At 43.8% G+C, this 26,394-nt stretch overlaps 2 protein-coding genes across 3 annotated transcripts in view; both read right to left on the minus strand.

Annotated features, from left to right (window-relative positions):
* The window catches only part of LOC120447764 (division abnormally delayed protein), a 64,194-nt gene extending 50,665 nt beyond the window's left edge, over positions 1-13,529 (minus strand). For both annotated transcript variants that reach the window (XM_039629310.2, XM_039629309.2), the window contains exon 1: positions 12,511-13,529. In XM_039629310.2, coding sequence (XP_039485244.1) covers positions 12,511-12,787 — 277 coding nt within the window. In that variant the 5' untranslated portion in view covers positions 12,788-13,529. The remainder of the gene's footprint in view (positions 1-12,510) is intronic.
* LOC120447762 (probable isocitrate dehydrogenase [NAD] subunit alpha, mitochondrial) lies at positions 2,262-4,606 on the minus strand. The gene has a single exon (XM_039629307.2). The coding sequence runs from the start codon at positions 4,476-4,478 to the stop codon at positions 2,346-2,348; it is 2,133 nt and encodes a 710-aa protein (XP_039485241.1). The 5' UTR covers positions 4,479-4,606; the 3' UTR covers positions 2,262-2,345.
* Positions 13,530-26,394: the final 12,865 nt, after the last annotated feature.

A 26,394-nucleotide genomic window follows, 5' to 3' on the forward strand; every position in this document is an offset into this window, starting at 1 on the left:
AAAAATATAAATTATTTTGCTTATCTAGCGATGTGACTCGCTAATTACCTGGTAAGATGGCAAAGTAAATATTCTTAGATAAAACACTGCTCATATCTTTGCGATTAAATTGCTATACTTTAGTTATTCCCAGAATTCCCAGCTCGGTATGTCCGTGCAATTAGCGCTCTATTTGTAGGGAGAAGTGATCTCATTTGTGTTTCCACTGCCTCCATTGAAATCTGTTTACATTGACTGGGCCGGCACTAAACGTTTATGTATATGCATATAGTTCGCTGGCCATCATTCGTGGGACTCGGATTGCGGCATTTCCAGGGAAATCAAAATCACCGGGGGCAATTACGAGGGCACAAATGTTCACAGCTCCAGGGAAACTGACGGATTGCATTTACAAATTAGCATTCTAATGAGCGAAGTGGCAGTGGCAGTGGCAGTGGCATGATGCATGGTGCATGGCAATTATGGCGCCCAGTGTTTTTCTTTCCAGCTGCCCGTTGTCTATTCGCATTTCGCAACTGGGCCAGAATTCGCTGGAAAACAAAAAGTCAGCAGAACTTGGCCTTTGCGTGTTTTGGCCAATTGAAATTGGGCTACACTGCAGTTGAGCGCAGGGCCGCTTATGAATGGAAGACAGCGACAACTAGGCCGCATCCAGTTTACTGGCGCGCCCCCTCCTTTTGCTCCTCTTGCGAGGCCACCCCCTTTTCCGCTTCCTGACCACGCTCATGGTGTCAGCTTCAGAAGTTTTTGGTTCTTTTTTGGGGGGGTGGAGCACAGGGGAAAATGGAACCGAAAACCGGTTACTGTGCGTTGAAAAATGCTCAACTTTTGTTTCACATACACAAAACAGAGTTTATCTTTCGCTTCTGCTGGGGTCCTCCAGCTCCCTGTCTCTTTCCCTCCGACGGTTTTGTTGTTTATCAAAATTCTTTGAAATGCACTCACACACACACACAACCATACACACACACACACCATTGCTTTGTCCCGCTCTTGCACACAAAATTAAATTTTTTCCTTTGGTTTCTTTTTAATTTTTATATGGCTCTTTGGCCGATTCTGTGGCATTTTCTTCCTGCTCTTTTTTCTTGCACGCTCCACTGAACCTCGAACCAAGGAGTGCCCTTACGTGTTGTTCTTTCCGCTGGTACCCAGTGTTTCTGGCTCACAGAAGGGGTATATTAGTCCACAGTTACAATTGGTATTACTATCTTAAGACATGTTTGTAACTTCATACATATCTTAAGGTAAGAACGCTTTAATGGAAAAGATACAAATTAGGAAAGATACAAACAAAGAAATCCCTGAAGTAGACAACCTATGTAGGCACCTACAAGTCTAAGAAGTTCTCCTAACCCTTGAACCTTTAACCAGCAACTTTGAAGAGAAATCACATGGAGTCTCATTAAAGCACCTTTAAGTCTGCCGCATATAACAATGCACACAAAGCAGGGTATCTCCAAGTCGTTGCCCCCAAATTAGACCTTCTACTTGTTTGCCTGCTGCTGTTGGCTAGTAGTTTCGGTTTGTTTAGGAGCGGGTTCGGTTCTTTTAAACGCAGCTCACCGAGAATCGACTCGACTCCCAGTCGCAGTTTGAGTTTGAGTTTTAGTTTGTGCTGGGACTCGGGCTAAACAGAACATGCATGTAAAAATGCAACGTAACTTGGCCAGGGGACAGTGGAGTGGGCTGGAACCAGAGTTCCCAGTTCCCCGTTCCAACTTACCAGTTACCGACCATGTGCTGCGGTTGATGACTTGCATCGGGCCCAGAGACTGACTGACTCTGACTCTGGGACTGGCTCTCTGGCTCTCTGGCTTTCTGGCAGTCCGACTTTGACTTTGGCACTGGTTAGACTGGCTGGCTGGGAATTCGTCGGGGTGGGGCAGTTTCAGCAGTTTCCAGGACAGTCGGAAGGGGTATTGGGACTGGGATTGGAGGTGGAGGTGGAGTGGCATTGTGGTCTCTGCTGATTCAGTCTGCTTTGGCTTTTGACTCCTCGTCCAAGTGCAGGCGGTTTCCTCTGATGTTTGGTTACTTCATAGCCTTTTGCAAAATTAGTGTGATCAGAGCCATCAGATAACTCATGTTGGGTATGGATGCTGTGACAAAGTCATTTGACACGAAAGGAAGACTCCTTTATTGAATTTCCAAAAGTCAGAAGACTAAAATTAATCATTTGAAATAAGAAACAATTATCTATGTAAAAACTGCGAAGCATTATGCCCAATCTGAGTTCAATAGAATGTAACATGAAGAGCTTACAAGGACCGCATGAACTTTAATTAAGTTTTACATTCAGTTAATGGTTAAAAGAGAATTGCAGTTATCAGCAGTTAACTCGATCACTTGAGGTTCTTTATCAGGGCTTCGGTGAACTCGGAGCACTTGGCCTTGCCGCCCAGATCCATAGTGCGGACATTATCATCCCTGATGGTCTTCAGCACTGCCTTCTCTATTTTGTCCCCATGCTCATGCAATCCAATGTAGTGCAGCATCATAATGGAGGAGAGCAGCAGAGCAGTCGGGTTGGCCAGATCCTTGCCAGCAATATCCGGAGCAGTTCCGTGAACCGACTCAAAAATGGCGCCATTCGTGCCCACATTACCCGACGGCGTCAGACCCAATCCACCAATCAATCCGGCGCAGGTGTCCGAGATGATATCCCCGTACAGATTGGGCAGCACCAGCATGTCGTATCGCTTGGGATCCTGGACGATATTCAGGCAGACGGTGGTCATGGTTGACTCCTCGTATTTGATGCCCGCCTGGTCCATTTTGCTCTTATACTTGGCTGCCATTTCCCGGACGCACTGCAGGAATAGACCATCCGACATCCTCATCACAGCGGATTCGGCCACGGCCGTAACCTTTTTCCGCTTCATAGCCAGGGCGTACTGGAAGGTGTACTCGGCCACACGGAGCGAGGCATTCCGTGTGATCAGCTTGATGCTCTGCACCACTCCGTTGACCAGGGTGTGCTCGATGCCCGAGTACTCACCCTCGGTGTTCTCGCGAATGGTCACAATGTCCACATCGCCGTAAACGGTTTCCACGCCTGGCAGAGATCGGCACGGGCGGATGTTGGCGTATAGGTTGAACAGCTGGCGCAGGGTTAGATTCAGGGAGCGGAAGCCAGTGCCCACGGGCGTCATCAGTGGACCCTTGAGACCAACTTTCGTTCGGTTCATACTCTCGATGACCTGCTCGGGCACCGATGTCTGACCCAGGCTATTCATCACTGGGGTCACGTCTACGGGCTCGAAGATCAGTGGTGCTTTTGCGGCCTCGAGGATCTTTATGACTGCCATCGAGATCTCCGGTCCGATGCCATCGCCAGGCATGAGGGTTATGACCCGCGGTCCACCTGCAGACTTACCTCCAGCTCCACCCTTCTGACCTTGACCTCCTGTTGGTGCCGAGGGTCCCGAGGGTGGAGATTTACCAGGAGGCTTACTTAAAGTCGGTGGTTTACTGGCTGACTTTTTCTCTGTTCCTGCTGGTGGTTTACTAGGAGGCTTACTGGATTTCGTTGGTGGTTTTGGAGTGGAAGTACTTCTTAATGGATCTTTACCAGGAGGTTTACTTCCCAAAGTTGGTTTCTTAGGCGGTTGGGTTCCCGTTCCGCTAAATGGATTATTCTTTCTAAACGGTGGTCTTGAAGGATTGCTGGGTCCTGACGGGGTACTAGGTCCAGTTGGAGGTTTGGTGGGTGGTTTCCCTCCCGTTGGTGGGTTACTAGCACTTTGGCATATTTCGGGTTGCTGGGAATGAACACATGAAGGAGTTTTGGGTTCCCACTGCTCTACACCTGTTACGCTGATGTATTCTGAGTAGGATCTGGGCATATCATCTTCATTCCCGTATATTCCCGATTGATAAGAAGCCTTTGTGGTACTGGTGTCTGAATTTGTATCCTTGTCTGAAGTCTTTTTAGATAATCCTGATAAGCAATCGGACTGCGACTCTTGATCTGGTAGCTTAGTTGTTTCAAAACCCAAAGGTCCTTTTTTGGATACTTCAATCTTGCCCGTCTTCGGTTTTTCTATACGAGAGCCCACTGTAAACTTAATAAGCTTTCCTTCACGATTTTCCGGTGGTTCGCCAGAACCTCCATCATTAGAGGAGCTGCTAAAGAATCTTCTTACTGGGAAACCCATTGAATTCCGTGGTGGCTGAATGCGAATGGGAACAAGCACTTCACCCTTTCTAGGCAGAACTTCGGGCTTTTGGTGACTAGGATTTTCCTTAGTCGCTGGAAAGCGATTGTGCCGTATTCTTGGAACCTGCTGTCGTACTGGGACATCTCTCTTTTCGTGGTCTTCAAAGCGCCTGCGACGCCGCCAAGATTCGAAAAACGGCTGGCGAAATCGAACCACGGCATCGTCCAAAAGCCGTAGAATCCTTCCATTAGTTTTTAGGACGACGGTTCTGGGCCGCCCGGGAAGAGCAGTCCATTTGAACCAAGTGCCGGACATGGTCAACTGAAATTTTGATAAAATTACAGCCCAGAAGTGTGTTGTTGAGTTAATGAAAGAAAGGTGCGAGCGATTGGTAGTCGGATGACGTTTCGAGCCAGGAGATAGTGTTTAAGCCTATCAACTGGTCAAGCAATTTTCAAGTTTAGAATTTTGTAGAACTGATTCTAAACCTAAAAACTGAAGTATATTTCCTTATATGCCCTTGAAATTTTCCAAAACTCATTTGCCAATGACGGAAGTCAACACTTGGCCGAATTGCCGCGAGTTCCAGTTCCAATTTGCATAGCTTTTAGTTTTATTTCTCTGCCATTTGCTTTTGGCGCCTCCAACTTTGGCGACTGGCACTGCCGCCAAAACCAAAGCAGCCGAAGTGAAACTTTCTTGGCCAAAAAAACCCGCGTCTGCACAACCCTTTCGTTTTTCACTTGGAGACGTTGCGGCGCAAAGGACTTTTCCGTGAATCGGTTTCGTTTTGTTTATTCCTATTTGGACTAAGCTAATTAAATTACTTTTTCGCCAGCAATTCCATTTTCGAAATTTGTTTGCCTTGAAGGTCGACTCTCCTTTAATTGAAAAAGTTTCACTTCCACGCTGGCAGAAAAGAGCTCGCAAATGATTTAATATGAAAATTTTCGTCATGTATTTAATTAGACGAGAGTGCTCGACACTCGGGTTTCCCAGTAAACGAAATTAGCTGCGAAAGGCAATCAAATTATGCACAAAACCCTCGTTTTAATGGGCACACCTGCCGACATATATGCAACCGATCCGCCAGACGAAGCCAGACCAGCCACGCCCTCCGCCCCCGTCACGCTGTTGTCACTCGGCATAATCATATTTCAAGGGATTAGCATAATTTTAAACGCAAGAATACGTATGTATATATTAATAACGAAAAGTGAATGGTGGCATCGAGTTGCAGACAAAGCAGCCCTCCCTCTCCAAAGTTTTTTTTTATTTTGGTTTTTTATTAAATTTTCCTACTGTTCTGTTGGAGTTAAGCTCGCATTTATATTCACATTTGGTGGATTTCTGTAGCGCTCAAGCGTAGGGGGATTTTTCATAACGCTTTTGGATCGCCTTTGTTTTATGATTATTTTTGGCTTTTAGTTAGTCAGTGGTGGGTTACCAACGCGCGTTGGCGTTGAATCGCGCATTTGTTATTAAATGATTGATGATCCCTGGCTGGATTTAACTCATCCACACTCGAACACCTCCTCTATTTTAATTCGTCATGGGGTCGCATCGTCAAGCTGTCTAGTTGACTGCGCATTCGTGCACCTTATCTGGACACGACCAACTTACCCTATATATCTATATCTATGTATCTGTATCTTCTACATTGGTGTTTGCCCGGCGAAGGCAAACATTTGTGTAGATAACATTTCCCTGTTTGCTTTGAGTTTTAGTTTGAAATACGCACCTGCAAATGGAGAAGAACAAATAGATATTGCGAATTAGTCAATCATCGATGTGTGTGAATTGGAGTGCTAAACTTTGGAGCCTCGTGCTAAACTGCCAAATGCCTGAATTCAGGCAATGGAATATTTTTCTTGCACAACTTTATCTTCGTTTATGGGTGCTTAAAAAGATTGTGTATCGGATTAAAGAGAGTATTTTTGGCTTCGAAAAATCAAACTTCTTTGATAAAACATATTTTTAAAGCGGGTTATAAAATAAAAATAACCTAAAAATATTTCTTTTGATTTGTTTTAATCTTTACTTCTCCAACGCCCTCTAAATATATTTAACACTTTTGTTATTGTTTGCACTTACTTCCATTCTTGTTTACACTTAAGCTTAGTGTGCATAAAAAAAAAAGCCAAGAACGAAGAAACCTCAGGCCAAAGTCAATAAACCGTATAAATGTACAATAACAAAAAGAGGCAGGACAAAAAGGCCGAGCAAATAGGGGCACAAAATAAAAAGAGCGCGTCGGATGGCGATTGAATGGAGTCGAATCGAAATACTCAAGAAAAACAAAACAAACCAGGCTTAGCGAAAAGCTCTACCAAAAAAAAAATCAAAGTGCCTTAGGTCATTTTGAGAAATCATTCACACATATGATGTGTGTGTTTTCATGATTTTATTGTGCCCTTTGTTGATTTCCGATAACCAGACATCACCGCCAACGCCATATTAGCCAGGCTTTCAGGCCACTTAGGACCAAAAAAAAAGAAGAAAAACACCGAAGATTGCGAAAACAAAACCAACTCTGGCAATTTGCTAGCCTTTTTGGCTCAGTGGAGGGCTTTTCGTGTTCCACCCCCTCTAACTGTCTATATGTCTGGCCTTTTTGACCAGTCCAATGTTTGTCTTTTGCTGTAGCTCGTCATAAAATGATTTATGGGCTTTAGGTGCAAATAATTGATTTATGCGCGGTCTCAGACATGGCGCAATGTAAATACGAGTTAGGGACTAGAAGGCGACTTAGAGATACATATTTGCTTAAGCATATCCAGGGTATTGAAATCTCTCGAGCAAAAAGGTGCGAAAAGACTAAGTATTACCAAAAGAAAAGAGGAATGGTGCCAAAAGTGTTTACGAAATGATAGCAACTGAATGAGATGCTTTCCACCGACAAACCGAATCCGATTACACGCATTATAAATGCCGGGGTAACGCCACTCGGAGCGGAAATGCCAACTAGTTAGTTATGTATCCAGATATCCAGATTTCTATATGTATCTGTATCTGTATCTGCGTTTGGGCTCAACTCGAGTTCCCCCATTCTATGCCGATGCTGTGCACACTTCACTAGGCATTAACCTTTACCTTTTCCGTGAACATAACAATCCAAAAGTAAAGAATCAAAAACAACAACGCGCCACTGGCATCCATGAATCAAAAAAAAAACACAAAAACGAAAGAATTCGGCGACGTTTGTACCTCACAGTGTTTGTGTGTGTCTGTTCATTGGAAACAACGATTACGCAGCACAAAAGACATGGACAAACAATGAGCCAAGAACTCTAAACGATGATGGAGATCCAGCAGAGGTATCGAGAGCATATAGTATCCCATCCGAGTACGAGTATTTCGGATTTTCGGGACGGGGCTAAGTGTTCCCAGTGAGTAAGAGTAAGTCGACGGCGAATTTGGCTTTGACTTCACTGCTCGTGCTGCTGCTGCTGCATCATGGTTGCATAAGCAACGAGTTGTCCCGACCAACTTGACCGGAGCAAATCGGTCAAAGGGAGTGGAAAATTGTATCGCCCAGGCTGAGAAACAAATGCAGATACACAAGTAGATACAGATACATTTGCCGATACCTCTTTGCGTTTGTTTGTTTGTTTGACGAATTTCCTGGCGTATGCTTAAAAATAGATGCTGCCAGGTACCGACGAACGTGAGATACAAATGTATCTACTACCTGTCCGTGCTGGTGCCCAGACGAATTTCACACATTTTATGGCCCCTAAGAGGGCGCATCCAGCAGACACATACACACACACAGAAAGGGGACAGTGCTAAATGTTTAATTGGTTGCCGGTTGCCATTCGAAGTTTATCTTATCGCCGGCAACCTACAGGTTGTCTTATCGGAAAATGCATTCCAGCAATATCAGCAAGGGGACAGCAGGAATGAGTCGGGTATCGCACCAAGTAAGAGCGGAAGAGTCCAACAAGTTGACAACTTCCTTTGGACAAGCTTGGTACATACTTAATTGCTTCCAATTCGGCTTTATTCTAATTAAAATGTGCGGACAGCAAGACGACCTCTTGATGGCTGGACGCAACCCAAACAAACAGGTTCAGAAAGCCAAGTCAGGCCAACATGAACCAAACTGAACTGAACTGAACTTGTCATGTCTGAAGTTCAGAGTCTCGAGGCATGAATGAAAATGAGATATGTATTTACAGAGCCGCGGACAAAATTGTCACTACCGCTCATGTTTTGTTATGCAGAACGGTGTGTTCCTGGAAATCGTTTTGTACCCCTCAATGAAGACACCTGAGAATGAATGAGAGTTAGCCGGATGATATGTGCCTAACCAATTTGAATTCGAGCAGCCGACAACATCTGGATCCATGGATCTCAGAAAACTACAAGATACTCTGCGCACGCAAACCCAGAAAGCCAATCAATGACATCATTCCGCCTTCGAAACAACCATCTGAAATTAAACAGAACTCGAACACTGAACTGAAAACTGAACACTGAACACTGGAAACCGAATCGAGCCACTCTCGAATTGCCTTTTGTATTGAGGTCAGATGTGTAAAAACACAAATTTAAAGCAAACATTAAGAAAGTGGCCACATACAAAGGCAAGATTTTCTGTTTCGCTGTCTGTTTTTTTGCTTTTTGTCTTTTTCTAATGCGTGTGAAATCGATGGGCGTCGTTAATTTTAATTGAAACTAATTAGCGCAAATATAAAAAATCTAAAATAGTTTTGGGCATTTCGTAATATCGGCAATGGGTTTGAATGCTGATGGAGACCTTTGGATTGCATCAATTTATAGGAGCATAAAACGCTTCCCTCGGATTGATGATAAACTTTTGAGTATCAAGGTGTAGGAAGCGGGCTTATTGTATCTTATCTATGGTTAAGCTTTATACCATTATTTAATGATTTTATGATGCCTCATAAATGTTGGATGTTGTCCTTAATAAAGATTGCATTGGCAAAGGTAGTAAAATAAATATGAGCAACAAAGAAACTATAAAATAGAATGTAACTTCTTCATATTTATTCTATTACTATAAGTTGAAGTTACATTCTTCTTTATAGTTTCTTTGCCATTTGAAAGTGTTTAGATTTTGAAATGCTTAAACTTCTTGAAAATAATTTAATTGAGTTTTTAAGTAAACTAAACGCAGAGATCATTAAATCCTTAGCCTTGATTTATTGATGGCAGACGTATTTTACAGACTTAGCCCAGTGCTTTTCCCACGTCCCAGCTTTTCTATGGCATTAAACAAAGACGTGCCGCATTGAATGACGATTAAGCCAACTTTTAAGCCCGAACCCAACGACTATTTCCACTTCATTCGGTGGAAAGTGGAGTGGAAAACTCATTTCTAGCTATTAAGCAACTGGACGAAACCTTCGTAAAATACTTAAAACGCAGTCGTAATTAGTTTTGCGTCCAGCACCAAATCAATTAAGAATTTTTTCTGGCTTAGAGTTTAATCGATTGGGAGAAAGAGTCGGCAATTAAACTCAACTGAAAAGAACTCAGAACTTAATTGATGCGATAAGTTCGAGATGAGAGCGTTGTGTTCTATGCTTGAATGGAGGTGGGCATTGTGTAAAAGGGTAGCTTAGACTGCAACTGGAACAGAAATAAAAATTTAATTATCTACCAGATATTCCGGATAAAACATGTATCTCATGAATAAAACAAAATACGAAACGAGTTTTGGGCCATCGGAATTTGGCTGACGAACTTTACGATCGTCGCGACATAAGTGTTATGGATCGTTTTCGGTTTGGTTTGATGGTTCAGCTTTAGATACTTTTTGATGAATTTCGCTAAGTTGAAATTTGGCACATTTATGTTGGCAGTTAAGCCTTAAGTGGAGCTCTACTCTATGCCATCTGCCATCATATGGAATGGAGCTTCAACTTTTAATTGGCAGTGGCAAAGTGGAGCTCCTCCTCTAACCACTAATGATTTGGGTATGGGTATGGGGCATATGCGCAGCTCTCGAGTTAATTAAAATTTGTACTCGAGGATGAGCTCCTTTGAAGGCAAAAGCATAAGCCCACGCACCCAAAGTGCAGGCATGCATACCTATGTACGTACCCACATACATAGATGTCAGGGAAATGGAATCCGTTTGAAAAGTTGTCTGCTAAGCAGTTTTCCCCGCTCAAAACGAGTCACGTTTGCCTTTGCCTTCTCTATTTGCACTTTTCACTTATCTAGCCAGGCGGCACACAAACACTTGCTGGCGGAGGAGATACGCGGATACATGGGCTCATATCTCATGGCTTGCTCTAATTTCTGTTGCGAGTTGCTTAAATATTTAGTAACACGGTCGGGGGCATTGGAACTGCTATGCCTTAGGCATAGATACAGATACTTCAGATACTCGCAGGTAAACAGATACAGATACTGTGCGATATGATTAGATACTGCAGCCACGACTTCCTGTGCGTCTTTGTAACGCGCCAATGTTTATGTTCGTTTTAATAGGCAGGGAGTATCACTGTTTTTTGGCCCAAAAGCAGAGGCAACTCAATTAGCAGTCGAGTGGTGTGCGCAATTAAATTAAAATTTAGTTTTATGTCGAGCGCCTTCTACCTGAAACTGCACGGCAAAAGCAAAACGAGCAGGAAAACCAAAGGAACATATCGTATGCATGACACTGGCATGAGATTAGCATCACAAACAGCACATAAACGTAAAAGTAACACACTCCAGAGCAAACAGAATGAGATATAGATGGAGATACGGAAACGTACTGTACGGATACAGATACAGATACATTTACAGATATAGATACATTGGCGGGGCATAAATACCACGGAGCCGGAGGCAGGCGCAAGTGGAACTATGTAAACAATAAATAAATGTCGAAAACAAGGTTCGGCATACTTAAGCAAGCAGGAGCAACGACCAGAGATACTGAGATACATGTAGGTGCTGATCGGAGATACGCCGCCTGGCATTAGCCAAATTGAAATTCCTCAAAGCCAGCGCTAATAACTTCCAGCTACCAGACCAGCTCAATTGGGCATTCTGGCATTCTGGCATTCTGGCATTCTGGCATTCTGGCATTCAGGTGGATAAGTCTCTGCACTTGTAACTCCAACTCTCGTCTGGCTATTCTGTTCTTCACACTTTGATGCCATGGCAATGCGGGCTGCTCAGCAATGTATCTCATAGATACTTCTTCGTGGCGTTAACTACCTGCGTGTGGGAACGACTGAACAGAATGAGCCAGACTGAACAGAATAGAGAACCTCTGCAGACAGGTAAGCATTGGAAGGAAAAGTTGCAACATCACTGCCAGATACATTTGTATTCCAGTCGAGTTTGCGGCTGTGTATCATGTAATTGTGCGTAAACGCGTAAATACCAAGTCAAGGTCGGTTAATCAATAATAATTATTTTTCACTCAATTACACGATACAGATACATATATATACTAGGTACATTTGCTCGTTTTCGGCTGATATTCCGATCTTATCGGATTGTATCGCATTATTTGGTTATTCGGTCTTATTTTTGACTTCGAGCGTGAAATATGCATAAACAAAAATATGTCGAGTGTCGTGTGGATATCTGTTGAGGTACTATATATAAATACAGCACCCATAGCCTTCACACAGTTTGGCCTCAGATGCGTGCCACTTGATATGGCAGTGTCGAGAAATCAGAATAACAAATGATGCCGCCGCCTGTCTATCTATGTATCTATGTATCTCTGCATTTGCGAGGTGCCAGATCCGAGATCTGTAATGAACCTGCCGCGGCGACCAAAAACTTTATCCACGTCACGTCGAAAACTTTTCCGAGGCGTTGCTCAATGCGCAATCTTCTAATTGCACACGGCGCCCGGCTGCTGTTCGAGTGGTCATAGTTCGCCTCGAGTGGCTGCCCGCTCGAGGGTTTCACTCAGTTCAATGAATTTGCATATGCTTCTAGTTTCTGGCGGGGATTGGGGCGTGGATGCGGACTAGAAATAAGAGAAACTGCAGCTGCAGGATGGCAAAAACTTTGGCTGACGCGCGTTTTACTTGGTTGAAGTATTGAAGCCTGATGGCCAAGTCCGAAATCGAGGCAATGAATTTTACGCAAATGAAAGGGTTTAAAACGGCCTGAATGCTAAAGTAATTAAATTGAAAAACCATTTTCTCTAATGACAATTTACTAGTTTCTTATTTGATGGAGTAGATAACCAACCTTAAGAAACTTAGCTACTTTGATGAGCTGGGTACCCTTTAAGTAGTTTAAAGTTACAGGGCTTGCTCCTAAGGGGCCTAAACTATATTGGTAGTTCCCCTATTTTCCCCGGCCCGCATGTCCAAGTGCATACTCGCTATTATGAGCCTACGGATGGCGTGAACTTTACCTTTTTCGCTGTAAGTCCCACTCGACTTGATGTCGATCGATTCGAAGTAGCTCTTGACGGCCTCGCACTGGTGGCTCGATCCCCCTGCTCCAACGGCGTCCTTCGCCCGCGAGTCCCGCTGCAGGCGGCGTCGGTGGTGCGTGGTGGCGCTGTGCAGGTGGTGCTGGTGGTGGTGGACGCCATCCAGGTCCAGGTGCTTGGCGGCTGACAGGCCGGCGAAGCCGCAGAGCAGGGTAAATAGCAAAAGCTGCGTTAGCCGCATGCTCCTGGCCGCCATTTTAGATGGGTTTTCGGGATTTCGGTGTGCAGCAGACACAGTGGATGATGGGGCTAAATTTGATTTGCCTTTGATTTCTTCTTATATATTTCTATTTTAGCCGGTTATTTGATTTACTCTATTTTGCAGCACTTTTTTCTTTCGTATTTACCTCTGCATGCTGTCTGGATGAACAGCTGTTCGCGGCAACACACACACAATCGCACTCACACAAATGCACTTGCCGGCTAACACGCACACACACTGGCACACACAGACACGAGCGCACAAAACAAAAGGCCCCAAAAACACGCGTGAGCTATAAACGTGGTAGTAAACGTGGGATGGCGATAGTGGGTGGTGGTGGTGGGTGCTGGTGGTCGAAGAGAGAGAGCGCGTGTCTAGCACTTTTTGTGTTTCAATTCTCTAGTTTTAAAAGGTCGCAGAATTTCACACAAGTATTTTCTTAACTTATTCAGACACTTTCCATGACATAACAACGAATAGTACTCAATTCCTTTAGCATTGATTTGCCAGCGATTACATTTGTTTTTCTTTTATTGCTCTTGTTTAATTTCTCCTACTTAGGTCGGCGAAAATAGATTTAATTGCGATTGGCTTATTGGCAACCTTAGCCACCGGCGTTCTCAGGTCGAGGAAATGCACTCGCCTTCTTTACTAGCGCTTTTCCGCTCGAATTTCGCAGCGAGTTTTTCAGTTTTTCCGCGCGCGCAACGAACCTTCCACGACGAGAAACCCGAACAGATTGACTTTGCCTTCGAAATCAACCATCAACCATCCGCCGTGAGTGCTTTTGCTTGATGCGAACGCAGAGAGCCGAGCGGACCTTCGGCTTCGGCACTTGACAATCGGCGCTAAGAGCGGCGAGCCCGAGCGCTCTCTTTCGAACTCGAACACGAACAGATGTTGGCACAGTGGTGCAATGAATAGGTGTTTAAGCGAACGCAATTTAATGCAACGGTTAACGCCGAAACAGTGGAGTACAACTACAAAGGCATCATCTGAGAAATATAGCTAATATCAATATTTTAATTATTAGATAATGTGTTTAGACTTAAGCAAAAAACTATTTGGTACATATAAGTTATTATAAAGTACTTCAAATTAAAAATCACTAGGATTTCACATTAATTATAGGATACTATTACAACTCACTCTTTTTTTTTTTAAGTTTTTTTTGTAATTTTAATATTAGTGTATTATATTGACAGATAAAGGTATGAGTAGTAGGGAAGATGGATGATTCCCCCATAGCTATCAAAGTGTGTAACCCCAGCTTGCCATTCAAAAGCCCGCGATTCTTTAAAGTTCACGACAACGAACATGACACACATCCTGTTTTCGATTTGGATACTTATTTCAATAATGATTCGCTGCTAATTTATGGATTCCGGCATTTTTCAGGACCAACTTTCAGTTTTCCCTGTCCGTGTCACCTGTGAATCATGCGCCAGGAGCTGGCTTGATTCTGATTATTATTTTTCCGTGTCTATTGGGTCTAAATATTTATTCAAATTCTGGAAATGCTCCTCTAAAAGCTTTCAACGGTGGCCCGCTGCAATTTGCATATTCAACGTAAATCAATCCATCTCACAGTGGTCTTCTCGTGTTCTCGGTGGCTTTCAATCCGGGCTTTTATCAATACCGCTGGTTGAAATTTGCATGCTCGCTTCTAATTGATGGCTGAATGAGTTCTAATTTTATTTCATAGCCTGTGTTTTACGATCGGCTTGGTGAGCCCGTGGAGCAGGCTCAGATTTCACGCCTTTGAAGAATTTAAACATCGAAGACGTTCGGCGGCTATTTTCCTAGGGCTAAATGTTTCTGCTCAAATGGATAGCCGTGTCATGACCTCGCACAGCACGTGTGGTTGTATCTTTTTTTCTTCATTTCTTCTATTGTACATTTTTTCCCTTTTTGCAATTTGCGAAAACGAGGCGATTGTCTTGAGGCTGCAGCGGTGTGGCAGACAATGCACGACCCGAACCCAGCAGCCTCCTCTCCCCGGACTTTCACTCGTCACCCCGCGGGCACCGACCTCGATCTTAAATACCTAGGCGTCTCGGGGCGTCTGTGTATCTATTTCTTCATTAACAAGATACAGATACTACTATGCTATATAGCCGGGCGGGCAGCGGGAACTTCATGGTGGTCAGTTGCGGGCGTCCAGCTGGGCGCAAACGCCCTCCCACCCCCCATGGATGTTGTTCGTTGTTCGTTGTCCGTTGTCCGTTCCCGGTGATATGTTCATCACGAAATGGAATCCTATTCAAATTAGTGTGCGATAAAGACAGACCTCCCAAAAAATAAGACAAAACAAAAATAACAGGAGAAGACTCAAGACCCCGGGGCAAACAGCGAAAAGTGAGTCATGCGAAGCGGAAACAGTTCTCCAATGAAACGAATCCACATCAGAAACAACCGTGCTGATGATGACGATGATGATGATGATGATGGTAGTGGGGATGGTGATGTTGATGGGATGGCGAAACGGCAACAAAAAACAAAAACGAGCTGGAAAAGGTGAGGTCGAAAATTAAACACCACCACATCGTTTAGATAAAGTTATAAATTATAATGTACACTACGGAACGATCGATGAGAGCGAAGGTCCCAAAGAAACCGAAACCGAAACCAAAACCAAAACCGAAACCCTTTTACTTCTCGCTCTCTCGCCTTATTTTCAGTTTTTTCCTCCTTATTTTTATTTTGGTTTTTTTTTTTGTTTGTATCGTACAGGTAAACCATAGGTGTGTGGGTAAAGGTAGGACTGGAATTAAACGAATTTAGTCAAACGGCATCTATAAATTATGGTGCTTCTTTTTGGCGATCTGGAAAATATGAGCGCTTTGCGCTTGTTGCTTGTTGGCCCAACTCGAATTTCGTTTAAACGCTTGATTTAGTGCACCAAAATATGGCCAAATGTTGGGCTATCTATGCAGTTGTGTGTGTGTGTCTATGTGTGCGTGTGCATTCCACAAGCGACAGCGTTTTACACTTGAAATCCTCGGGAGCGGGCGGAAAAGAGATGGATATACGAGTATAGCCATGAAGCGACCCGGCTTGCCTTTTATCCTGGCACAAACACGTTGGTGGCATTTGCTTGATGGTGTGCGTGAGTGTGTGTGTGTGTGTGTGTGACTGGTCCAACAGGTTCCACGGAGATTCTTCTCCAGTGCCGCTTTCCTCCTGCCCGAAGACTGGCATGCAGCATTTCTCGTTCTCGTTCTCGGTCTCGTTTTGCACATTTTTGAATTTTATTTTAATTTCTTTTTATTATATTTTAGCTGCCAGCCTGCCCCTTTTCGGTGGGCGCCCCCCTTACACCCCTTCACCACCCCCCTCCGCTTTTCTGGTACTTCGCTTCGGGTTTCTTCTGCTTCGAGTTTGGCGTTTGTGTGGTGCAACTTTGGGCCTGCGCTGGCTTTTCATTCACCAAAAACTGGTTCGACGTTTAAGTTCTTCACTTGGCTTAGACCGGGGGTTTTCAAGGAAGTTCTTCGATCCCACACCCCTCTTGCTTGCTGTGGAATGTGTGAAGTCATCGAGCTGGGGGCAGAGATTTGAATGCCAGCCTCGTCTTCTTACACTTTAAAAGACCTGGGCGGCACTTGCAGTAACAGGGTCTTGAGAATTCCATGCCCCCGCACACAGACGCACATGCACGACGCTCACAGATACTCTCACTTGCACAGAGATACTCACGCACACACCTGCCGTCCCCCGAGGGCTGCTCGTTTTTCCATCGAATCTGAGAATCAGTCAAACGAAACAGACATCGATAGCACTTCATCATGTAACAATCAATGCAGCCGGGGCCCTACACTGCGAGAAATGTCACCCGTGACCCACGACACAGTCAACCTCAATCACATCCCGATGTGTGGCAATTACTTATTTTTGGAAATCACAAATTATAAGCACAAACTGTGGCAATATCATTGTGTGCACCGTGTAATTGTATTTCATTGCAGGATATTGGATTTTTGTGCCTGATTTGGCACATTGTGATGCGTGTGCCACACACCAACCACCACCCACCACCCACCAACCCCATGACCCGGGGCAAGGCTGCCAGCCCAGTTACTTGTGTCAAAAAGTGGTGGTCCTGATGCTCGTTCGTCGGTTCAGCTTGCTAGCATTCCTCCCTTGGCCCTTCTGCCTGACACACACTTGTCAATGGACGAGATGAGTGTGCGCCCAGCACCCTCGCCACCCACTAGCCCCCCTTACACCACCACCTGCAACCTCTAGCGTACACTGGAGAAATAGGATCATCATTTTATTTTTTAATAAGATAAAGTAATTATTTGTTTATTTAGTTGTAGCTACGTCCTATCAGAACAGCACCACTAAAAGGTGTAGTAAGCTAAAAGAAATAATGATTTTTTTTTGGAGTTCCAATTTGAAGAATTTACCTCAGTGTATAATCCTCTATGCAGGTGCTAGTAGCTCGAATGGCAGAGCTTTGGGCCATGGTCTGTCAGTAGCAGGGATATTTCCAGAGCAACTGGAAAGGGCAGCGTGGATCTGCCTTTGAGGGGAAGAGGGAGGGGAGGGGGACTGGTGGATCCCACTTTTGGGTTGGGATGGATTGCAGCAGGCGAAGTTGCAGGGGGGGGGGGAGGCAGGGGGGCAGCGAGAACGTGTCATTGACAGATTTCAACGCAATTGCGTATGAATGAAATCGATTTTTTTGCTGCCTTTGTTCTTGCTCTTGATGATTGGGTCTAGGTTGCTGATAGCTCCAGTCCACGACGATGATGATGATTGTTGTGATGATAGTAATGACAATGGCTTTGAATGGAAGCACGGGTGCCGGTAATATAAGTTGGTCATTGAAGTTAGCATGGAATGATAAACTGATTAATCCTTGTTATAAAATAAATGTAATATGCTGTGATACCTTTCCATAACCATAGGCTTATACTTTACATTTGTTTGTTTATATTAATAAGTGGTATGATTTCAATTGTGGTGAAACCACAAAAATCATCATTAAATTTAATTACAAATTGGAATTATAACATTTTATTTCAACCCACACACACTTATAAATAGAACATTTACAGCCATTACATTTTAAGCACCCACACCCACTGGCGTCACGAAATGGAGAACATGCCGAGAACCCCAGACACTTTCCCACCGTTGGCCCACTCACTTTTTATGGTCCCCATCATATTTGTATTATCACTTTCGCATCTCCACCGGCGGCTGTGGAGTGGAGTAGTGTGGAGTGGAGTGCAGTTCCCACTGCACTCAACGATCCCAATGCACTCCTTCTGACCGGGCCCATAAACTAGCCCTGGGCGGCCGATATCGCATCGAATGGACGCAACGACGATGACTGGCCGACGGACTGCACTTGGCAACAGGGCAGCAAAGCAGCAAGGCAGCCAGGAGGACTCTGCCACAAATAAATACAAGTATGTATGTACAGATGCGGCACATATAAATGCGGGCACAGTGTTATTTATATTTGCCCTACCCATGGCAACTCAGTCGATGCATCGTATGGCCAAAGCCAAAGTTAAAGCCGAACTCAATACCCATTCCAATCCGGGGCCTTGGCCAAGGTAGAAATTAAGCGTCCCACCGCGAGTTTACACATCATCATCATTATAGTTGCCATTGCCTTTGAGACCGGGTCGCCTTACTGCTGCTGCGACTGATGCGGCTGCTGCTGCTGCAGTTGCAGTCGTGCCTTGCAGTGAGGCATCCCGAAGTGAGGCTCGCAACGTGTGCGAATGTGTTGCACAATAAATAAAAATATTTATACATGAAACCTTAAATAAAGCATGAGCGACAAAGATGCGAACCAAGTCATCGCTTTGTGGCAAAGGCCTGTTGTATAGTATGTGGCACGTTGGATGGATGGTGGATATTGGATGGTGGATGGTGGAACGGCTCCCATCGGCCAAGTGGCAAAAATAATGTCGTGGCATCTGCATTTGTGCAGCCAACAACAACGAGAACAACAAATGCAGCCAGCAGGCAGCAGCCAGCAACTTTTGCCTACAAGAATCTTCAAATACTATATAAGCTGAGCGGGAATTTTGGGGCAGTCAGAGAAAATACTTTTAAAAGCGAAAAGTTATCAATAAAAATATTATAAATACATTAGGTATAAGATAGGTATATTTATAATAAAAATCTTCATTAATTACTTCTTTATATACTTTTAAGTGCTTAGTCGAAATTAGTAAGTGAATAAATAGGGTATTTCTGAATTCTTCAAACCTGCAAGGATTCCCCTTTTTGCATTTTTTGCGTTGCCCTCCTGGACTTCCTTTGGTCTGGCCCCTTGTACTTCTGTGTTTTTGTATTGACTGAGGCTGGCAGATGTAGATGACGATGATGTAGGGGGCGGGGACAGGGACAGGGGGAGGGGCAGGGGCTGGGAAAGGGGCAGGGGGCGGGGGCTGTGCCTCGTCATCGTTGTCAGGCGTCGCAGCCCACCATCAAGATCAAAGCGAAGCCATGCAGAGCCCACTAACTCCATCGGTCGAGGAGAGCCAACTGACACTGAAGCTCGAGGTGCACAGAGAGAAAATGTGCCCTATGGTATAGTAACATTAGGATACCAATTTAAGAATAATAGTAACCTTCTAAATTGTATGTATTTTATTATTTAGTTTTACTTTGAACAATGGAACACATTTCTACCATAAAGCATCTGGTGCATCTGGTTTCTCTCTGTGTACTGCTGAATGCTGCACTCAGTTCGAGGCTCAGAAGCTACTGCCGTGACTGCCTCCGTTGTGGTTTCTGTTGCTGCCGCTGCTGCATAGTCAAAGTAAAATAAGAAATAAATCAGTAAATTGGATTGCTTTCTGCTTTTTGCCCGGCTCGCAGTTTGCAGTTCGCAGTTCGCCATTCGCCGATTTCGCAATGCCAACTCGCAACTGCAGTTGAGCTTCCTTTAGACGGGCTTGTTTTGTTTTGTTTTTTTCCTTTTTTTTTAAATTTTTTTGCTGGCTTTTTGTTGGTCCGACTGTGTGTGCGGGTATGCTGGAATTTCTATGCTTATCATCGGCTCGATCTCACCTGTTCAATTCATTATTTTCTATAAATAAACGACAGGCGTCCGGGCAATTTACATTGCTACCCGGTTCGGTCGTAATTAAGTTGATCAGACTTGCGCTCGCATTCGCAATCGCTTTACTTGTTTAATAACTCGGCAAAGGAAGCGAAGATCCTGGGCTTGGCTTTTTTGGTTTGGGGTAAAGGTCAGCCGGCAGCAATGGCAATCCATGAAATTCAATATGTATCCCGAGATCCGTGGCTCCCGTGGATGCTACTTCTGCTGCTGCTGCTGCGGTGGCCAATTTCGCGAATTCGTGCAACTTTTCTGCCTGCGCGTCTGCGCATGAAGAGCTCCCCCAAAAACCAATACACTCGCAAATGTATCTGTAGCTTGAGCTGTAGCTGTACCTGTATCTGTATCTGTGTAAATGTATCTGAGAGCCTGGGCGGCGGCCTCTTTGGCCTGGAATTTCTGTGCCTCGTTTTCTTTCATTTCGGTACCTAAACATTTTTTGTTCCCCGCTCTTTTTTAAATACGAGTTTTGCGTTCTTCTTATGCGGCATCAGCTCTTCCCCTGCTCTTCTTCCTGCACAAATATGGGCCTATGATAACATTGTCTTCGGCGGAACGCGTGAAAGTTGCTGTGGCCCAAAAGGGTTTCAGCCAAAAAGTCCTCACTTTCCACTCAGCGTGTGTGTGTGTGTGTGTTTGTGTAGTAGCTCAAACATTAAACATTATCCATGAGACACAAATCTTCAGCGGTTTTTATTTATGCCGATCCGGGGTCGTCTGTGCCATTGTCGTGTGTCGCAAGGATCTTATCGCGTATCCCATCTCCTTTGACTTTGCAGGAGGTTGGTCAGCTCAAAATTTGTTGAACCACATTATGTTGATGGAATATTTGTATACACGATCGGAATCTTATCCTCCAAATGGTAAAGGCTGGAATGTCATACAAATTTTAAGATTGCCTTATATCAGATTTAATAAATCTGCGCCTCACATTGTTTGCTCCCTGACAAAAACATTGAAATGCTTAAAATATTTCCCAAATATACATAGCTAGTCATAAAGTATTGGCCCAAAGAGATCACATAATTTATATTATTTTCTACTTATTTTTTTTAACTGAAAATGTTTTCTTTGCTTAAGTAACCACTAAGTGGAATAAAAATGTTGTGGCTTAAGTAAGAAAGCAAGTAAGTGTCCTACTAGCCTGAAAACTATGCATAACTTCAGATTAACTTTCGCTTAGAAAAACCGAAAATCCTTGAGAATTTGCAGTAAGTCCGTCGAAGCTGCCGAAAAAAGATACGAATAACTTGCAGTTGTAACTTTTCTGTAAAAACTTTGCGATCCCTTCGAAGAGACAGCCATAAATTCTATGAAATTCCTTTTCCTTACTGCCAACTGCTGGTCGCCTGGAAAAAGCAGGAAACAAGTTTAATAGTTGCCATCGGTGGCAGCAAAAAAGGGGGCTCAGTGCTCAACAAGATTTTTGCGTATTGAGGCTCCAGCTGGGGGAAGAATTTCGAGTTGTGATGGCTAGATGGCTAGTGAAGTTTGTCATGAAAAGATTGGCATGCGTGGCTGCGAAATGCGAAAAGTTTTCGGTTAGCCAGCCAACTGGCTAACGACCCCATCCTGATTACGTATACGCCCCGTTGTTCTAGCTTTTTCATACTGCAGCCGCGGCGTGGGAATCCAACAGATTCGCGACACCAAGAGGGCAAAGTAAAATAAAGCGAGGCGAAACAAAGACGGCCAAATCGGACGCTGCCGAGTCTGGTGGATGGTGCATGAATCACCGCGCCTGCATCGCAGGAATCGGAGGATTGGAGGCTTGGAGGATGAGGCGGGCAAACTGGTTCTGCTGGAATGCAGATAACTTCTTGCCCAGCTCAGCTCCAGACTCCAACCAGAACAGCCCCGGCTGCTTCAAGTGCGGCAATTTCATGCCCGTCCGCATCGAAGCTCTGCATATTAAATATTTAAGGCAACGGCAACAGGCAAAGCCCACAAACCAGAACCAGAACCAAACCCAAAGGCCAACCAATCCAAACCAAACCGAACCGAGCTGAACTGAAGAGTCCGCACTAATTTAGTGAAATTCGCACACTCGGCCAACGGCATGCATGCGGCAACCACAAATTTTAATTAACCGAAACAATGGCGGTGTTGTTACATCAAAGGCAACAACATAATCAGAACGCAAATGCCAAGCGGGGGATGCAACCGCAATCCTCTGGCGGTCCATCGAACACCAACTAAATGACCACGAAATTACAGATGCAGATGCAGATGAACAGGGTCAGTGAAGGAATCAGATTTGGTGGGGCACTCAATTTTACATACATGTTAAGACCTTTCCTTATAAGGAACTCAAAGATATAGTACTGAAAAACCATCCTCCTATGACACTAAAGAGTTTTTCTGAGATTCCAAATAAGTCAGTTTTTAAAGCATGACTCTCTTCACTTTTTTGGTAGTAAGATATTTGCAAACGTACTTGCTTTTAGATTTCGTCACCGAATGAGTCACCCAAATCGACGACCTTGATCTGCTTTCGCTGCAGGACAACAAACTACGTACCACCTACTAGACACTAGACTGAAGCCCTGAAAAATGCATTACGCAGCTTCAATCGATATTTGGCACTGTCGCCCATTTTGCTGCTGCCACTGCTGCTGCTGCTGTGGGGCAAGGTCGTCTAAGCGGGCGCTAAATTGTGGGGTGGCAGCAGCCCGAAATCGGTGACCAAATGGCTGGCACACAACCTTGGTGCTTCTTTCTGGCGCCAATTGCACTGCCAGTGCAGCGGCGTCATTGTAAGCGTGGAATCCCAAATGCAGAAATGCAGGCCATGACGTCAGTCGCCGGATTGAGTCAGCAAACGGAGACAATCAATCCACAATGCCACAATGCCACAATCCCAATGGGAGACGTAGCGATGCGAGTGATAAATGATTGAGGCCAAGTGGAAAAACATCGCACATAGTCGGATACTAATACTTAATTTATGACTTCGCAGATGAGTCGCGATACAAATTGCATTTAAGTACCTCACGTTATGCAAAGCAAATGCCATTCATGGCTACCAACAATAATGAGACAGACAGGTGATATTCTATTGTAAATTAATAAAGACAATACATGTATTATCTAGCAAGCTAGGAAGCTTTTACGACTAAAATATTGATAGAAACACATTTTTTGTATAAAGAGTTTAAGTTCCTCTTGTTTGTTATATAAATATACCTAGTACAAAGGAGATACAGCAAATTTAATTAGTTTTGAAAGAACCAAACAAACAAGTGCTTAGTCCATTAAAAATTGCATTTAAAAATCTATTAATTTAATCCTATTTGATTGCATAAAAAGCTACTATATTAATTACTGTTCAAGTGCTGTTTGCTCTCTCTGTTCAATGCAAATATTAACCTGCACCAGTATATATTTATTACGTATGCCACCCCATGGCAATAGCAATAATAGCAATTAAGTGAGGCGCCACCGCCATCAGAAAAGGCGACAGTTAGTCGATTCAATCGAAAAGGGGCGTCGATGGCAGATGCCATTTACATTGATTGAATATTGTGTACGGCCAATAGGTATTTGACCGTTTCTGATTGAGTGCTCGGCAAACAATTGCTGATCAAAAATTGGAGGCAAGCGTAACAAAATGATATACATTTGCGGTGTGGCGGCGTTTTAATTTAATTCGCGCTCATTGCATTGCAATTTTCACAGCAAATTGCAATTAGCGGCAATTTAAGCGCATTTCCTACGCACGCAGCATAAAATTAAATAGGAGTTCGCCGGATGAAGAGGTCACTTGACTGGGTGACCGAGTAACTGGGTAACTGAGTAACTGAGTAACTGACTGACTGACTGACTGAGTGACTAAGTGACCCACTGGCGATGGGGCGGAACTCCGAGGAGGCCAATTGGCCGCCCTCGAGAGCGTCGGAGTGTCCGGCTATTTGACTAATGAAAGTATCGCAGTGAACGGCGAAAGTGGCCCACTCTCTCAGGCCACTTAATGGCTCTATTTTCCCGAGGCAAGTGACCCACTCCACCACAACCCACCAACCACCACCCACCACCCACCACCCACTTGGCCAGCAGCCTCCTCCCAGGGCGGTTGTGCAATGGGCTTGTGGGTCGACGGCTGCCGACGGACGGCGGTCAACTGCAATTCTGCAAATTATTGCAATGTGGACACCAGCGAGTGCTGCCCACTCTCGGCTATTGCCACATGATTTATCAACTGCAGTCCACACGCGAATAGAACTTATATGTACTGCTGAAAGTACACAGGGGAAGTGTGGTAAAAATACATATATTTCTGTCTATTCCGATCTTGAACATTTAATACAAAAATATCATCAATTTCTGGTCAACTTATCACACCTTTATATAATACGATTAAATTTAGAATAACAAAATATGTATATTGATACTTGAATATCATTGAATATTATGAATATCATCCAAAAAGGTTATTAGAAATATATTTGATTGTGCCAATTACATTAAAGTCATTACAACTTATTCTCTAGCTTAGCATTGCCTCCCTTTTAAATAATTATTTTGACGTACATTTATTAAGAATTTTATTTGTAGCGAATGAGTTATTTAAGCTATAGATTTTCTCTCTCTGCACGGCGATTTAGAAGTGGCAAAAATGGTTATAAATCTACCCACGTTGCTGCCACAGATTTGGCGTTGTGCGGGCTTAGCCGAGAAAAAGTCCAATAGATAAGACAGATGTATATATTTTACCATATGTATATCGGATAAGTGCCCGTTGCGATAGCAGCCGTCACAATGTTTGACTTTTATAAAATAATTTACTTACAATTTGCACATGTCAATCGGCAATTGGCTGCGACAATTGTCGTTTGCCAGCGGCAATTAGCGATGGCTGAGCATCCATCTAACATATAACATATAACATATAACAATTTGTTCCCACACCGCTCGGCTGATTTATGGATGGTCAGTTGGATGGTCAGCCATCTGGGTTCCGCATTCTTCAAACGGGCTATCGTGCGTTATTAATGCCCATCTGTGAGTGATGCCTGTGAGCTTCGCCAGGAAGGCGAATCTTCCAGATGGAGCACCCAACTCCATCCATCCACTGGCTGAATTACAGTCATTTGCATGGGCTATTGCAATCTATTTTAATTGACGATTGGAATTAATGCTGGGGTGGGGAACAAGCGGAGTTCAGAACGTGTTTTCATACATAATAGAATTTGCATTTACTTATTAAAATAAGCCCAATTAAACTATTCAATTAATCTATTTAAACTTTCAGTTATTCTATGCGCAACCTAATTAATTACTGCTCAGCATCGGTTTCATTTAAAAACCAGAGAGATCGCTGTAGTAGGGTTCCTTGACTATTGAATTAATCAACCCGTTAATCAACAAACATTCTTTTTTACTCTGCTATTGATCTATAATTAACATATTCGATCACATCCTAACTTAATTATTTGTTTCAGAAAAATGTCCGAAAACAATTTGCCACTGCAAACTGCAACGCACCATAAATTTAAGCAGTTCTCAATTACGACGAGGAGCTTTAAAAAGCAAACAAATCTGTGCATAAAAAGCCAAACAAATTGCCAGCAAATGAATTTGCATCAAACAGCGCATTAAAGGCATAAAAAACTAATGGACCTGAATAATTAAGAGCTGACCTGCATTTGTCCGCTAATCACAGGCCATTGCAACTGGCTGTATGTCGAATAGTTGGACAGCCGTGCCACGCACTCTTAATTTGGTCATTTGTGACAATCGCCAGAAAAAAAAACAACTATATAGTTAATGGGTATACATTAGCACACGCACTTTAATGACATTATACGAGCGAGTTTGCAAATGAAGTTATTTGTGTACAAAACGCCACAGTAGCTTGGATATGAAGCTATCAAACTTGCAGTTAGATATTCCACGTTCATAGATATTTCTTTCAAATTTAAGCAACTTTTATTTAATAAAGACAGCTCAAAAGCATCGCTTAAAGTGCGCAAATAGTGGAACTAAATCGCTGACAATAACATAACACGCTTTTAATGCAGCTTATGGAGGTTGAAAACGCCATAATCGGAATAATATTTAACTGCATTATTTACCTTCGCCTGACAAACAGGCCGGAATCAGTTGCCGGATGAAGGATTTAAAATGGCGTGTGCATTTACGATTCATTTCCAATATGAAAATCCATCTGTTAAGCTCATTTCAGTGGAGTATGCTTTTTGAGGGATTTACTTAAGTTTGCATTAACTATTTACGAATGTGTTTGCCACTTCATAGTCGTAAGCCCACCTGGTGGAGGCGGAGGCACTGACAGGTCAAAAGATACGACTCTGTGGCAGTCTGTCATCCTGGCTGCTGACAGTTCCCCTTGCCACATAGCACATAGTTCACAGCTCACGGCATGTGACGCATTTGCCACTGCGCTTCATTATGCACGTCCTCCTCCTCCTCATCCGTCTTCCGTTCCCACCATCCATACTCCACCCATACTCCACCCATTCCAGCCAACCGAGAATCCCTGGCTTGC

The sequence above is a fragment of the Drosophila santomea genome, chromosome 3L (genome assembly GCF_016746245.2).
Source record: "Drosophila santomea strain STO CAGO 1482 chromosome 3L, Prin_Dsan_1.1, whole genome shotgun sequence".
In the NCBI taxonomy this organism is placed as follows: domain Eukaryota; kingdom Metazoa; phylum Arthropoda; class Insecta; order Diptera; family Drosophilidae; genus Drosophila; species Drosophila santomea.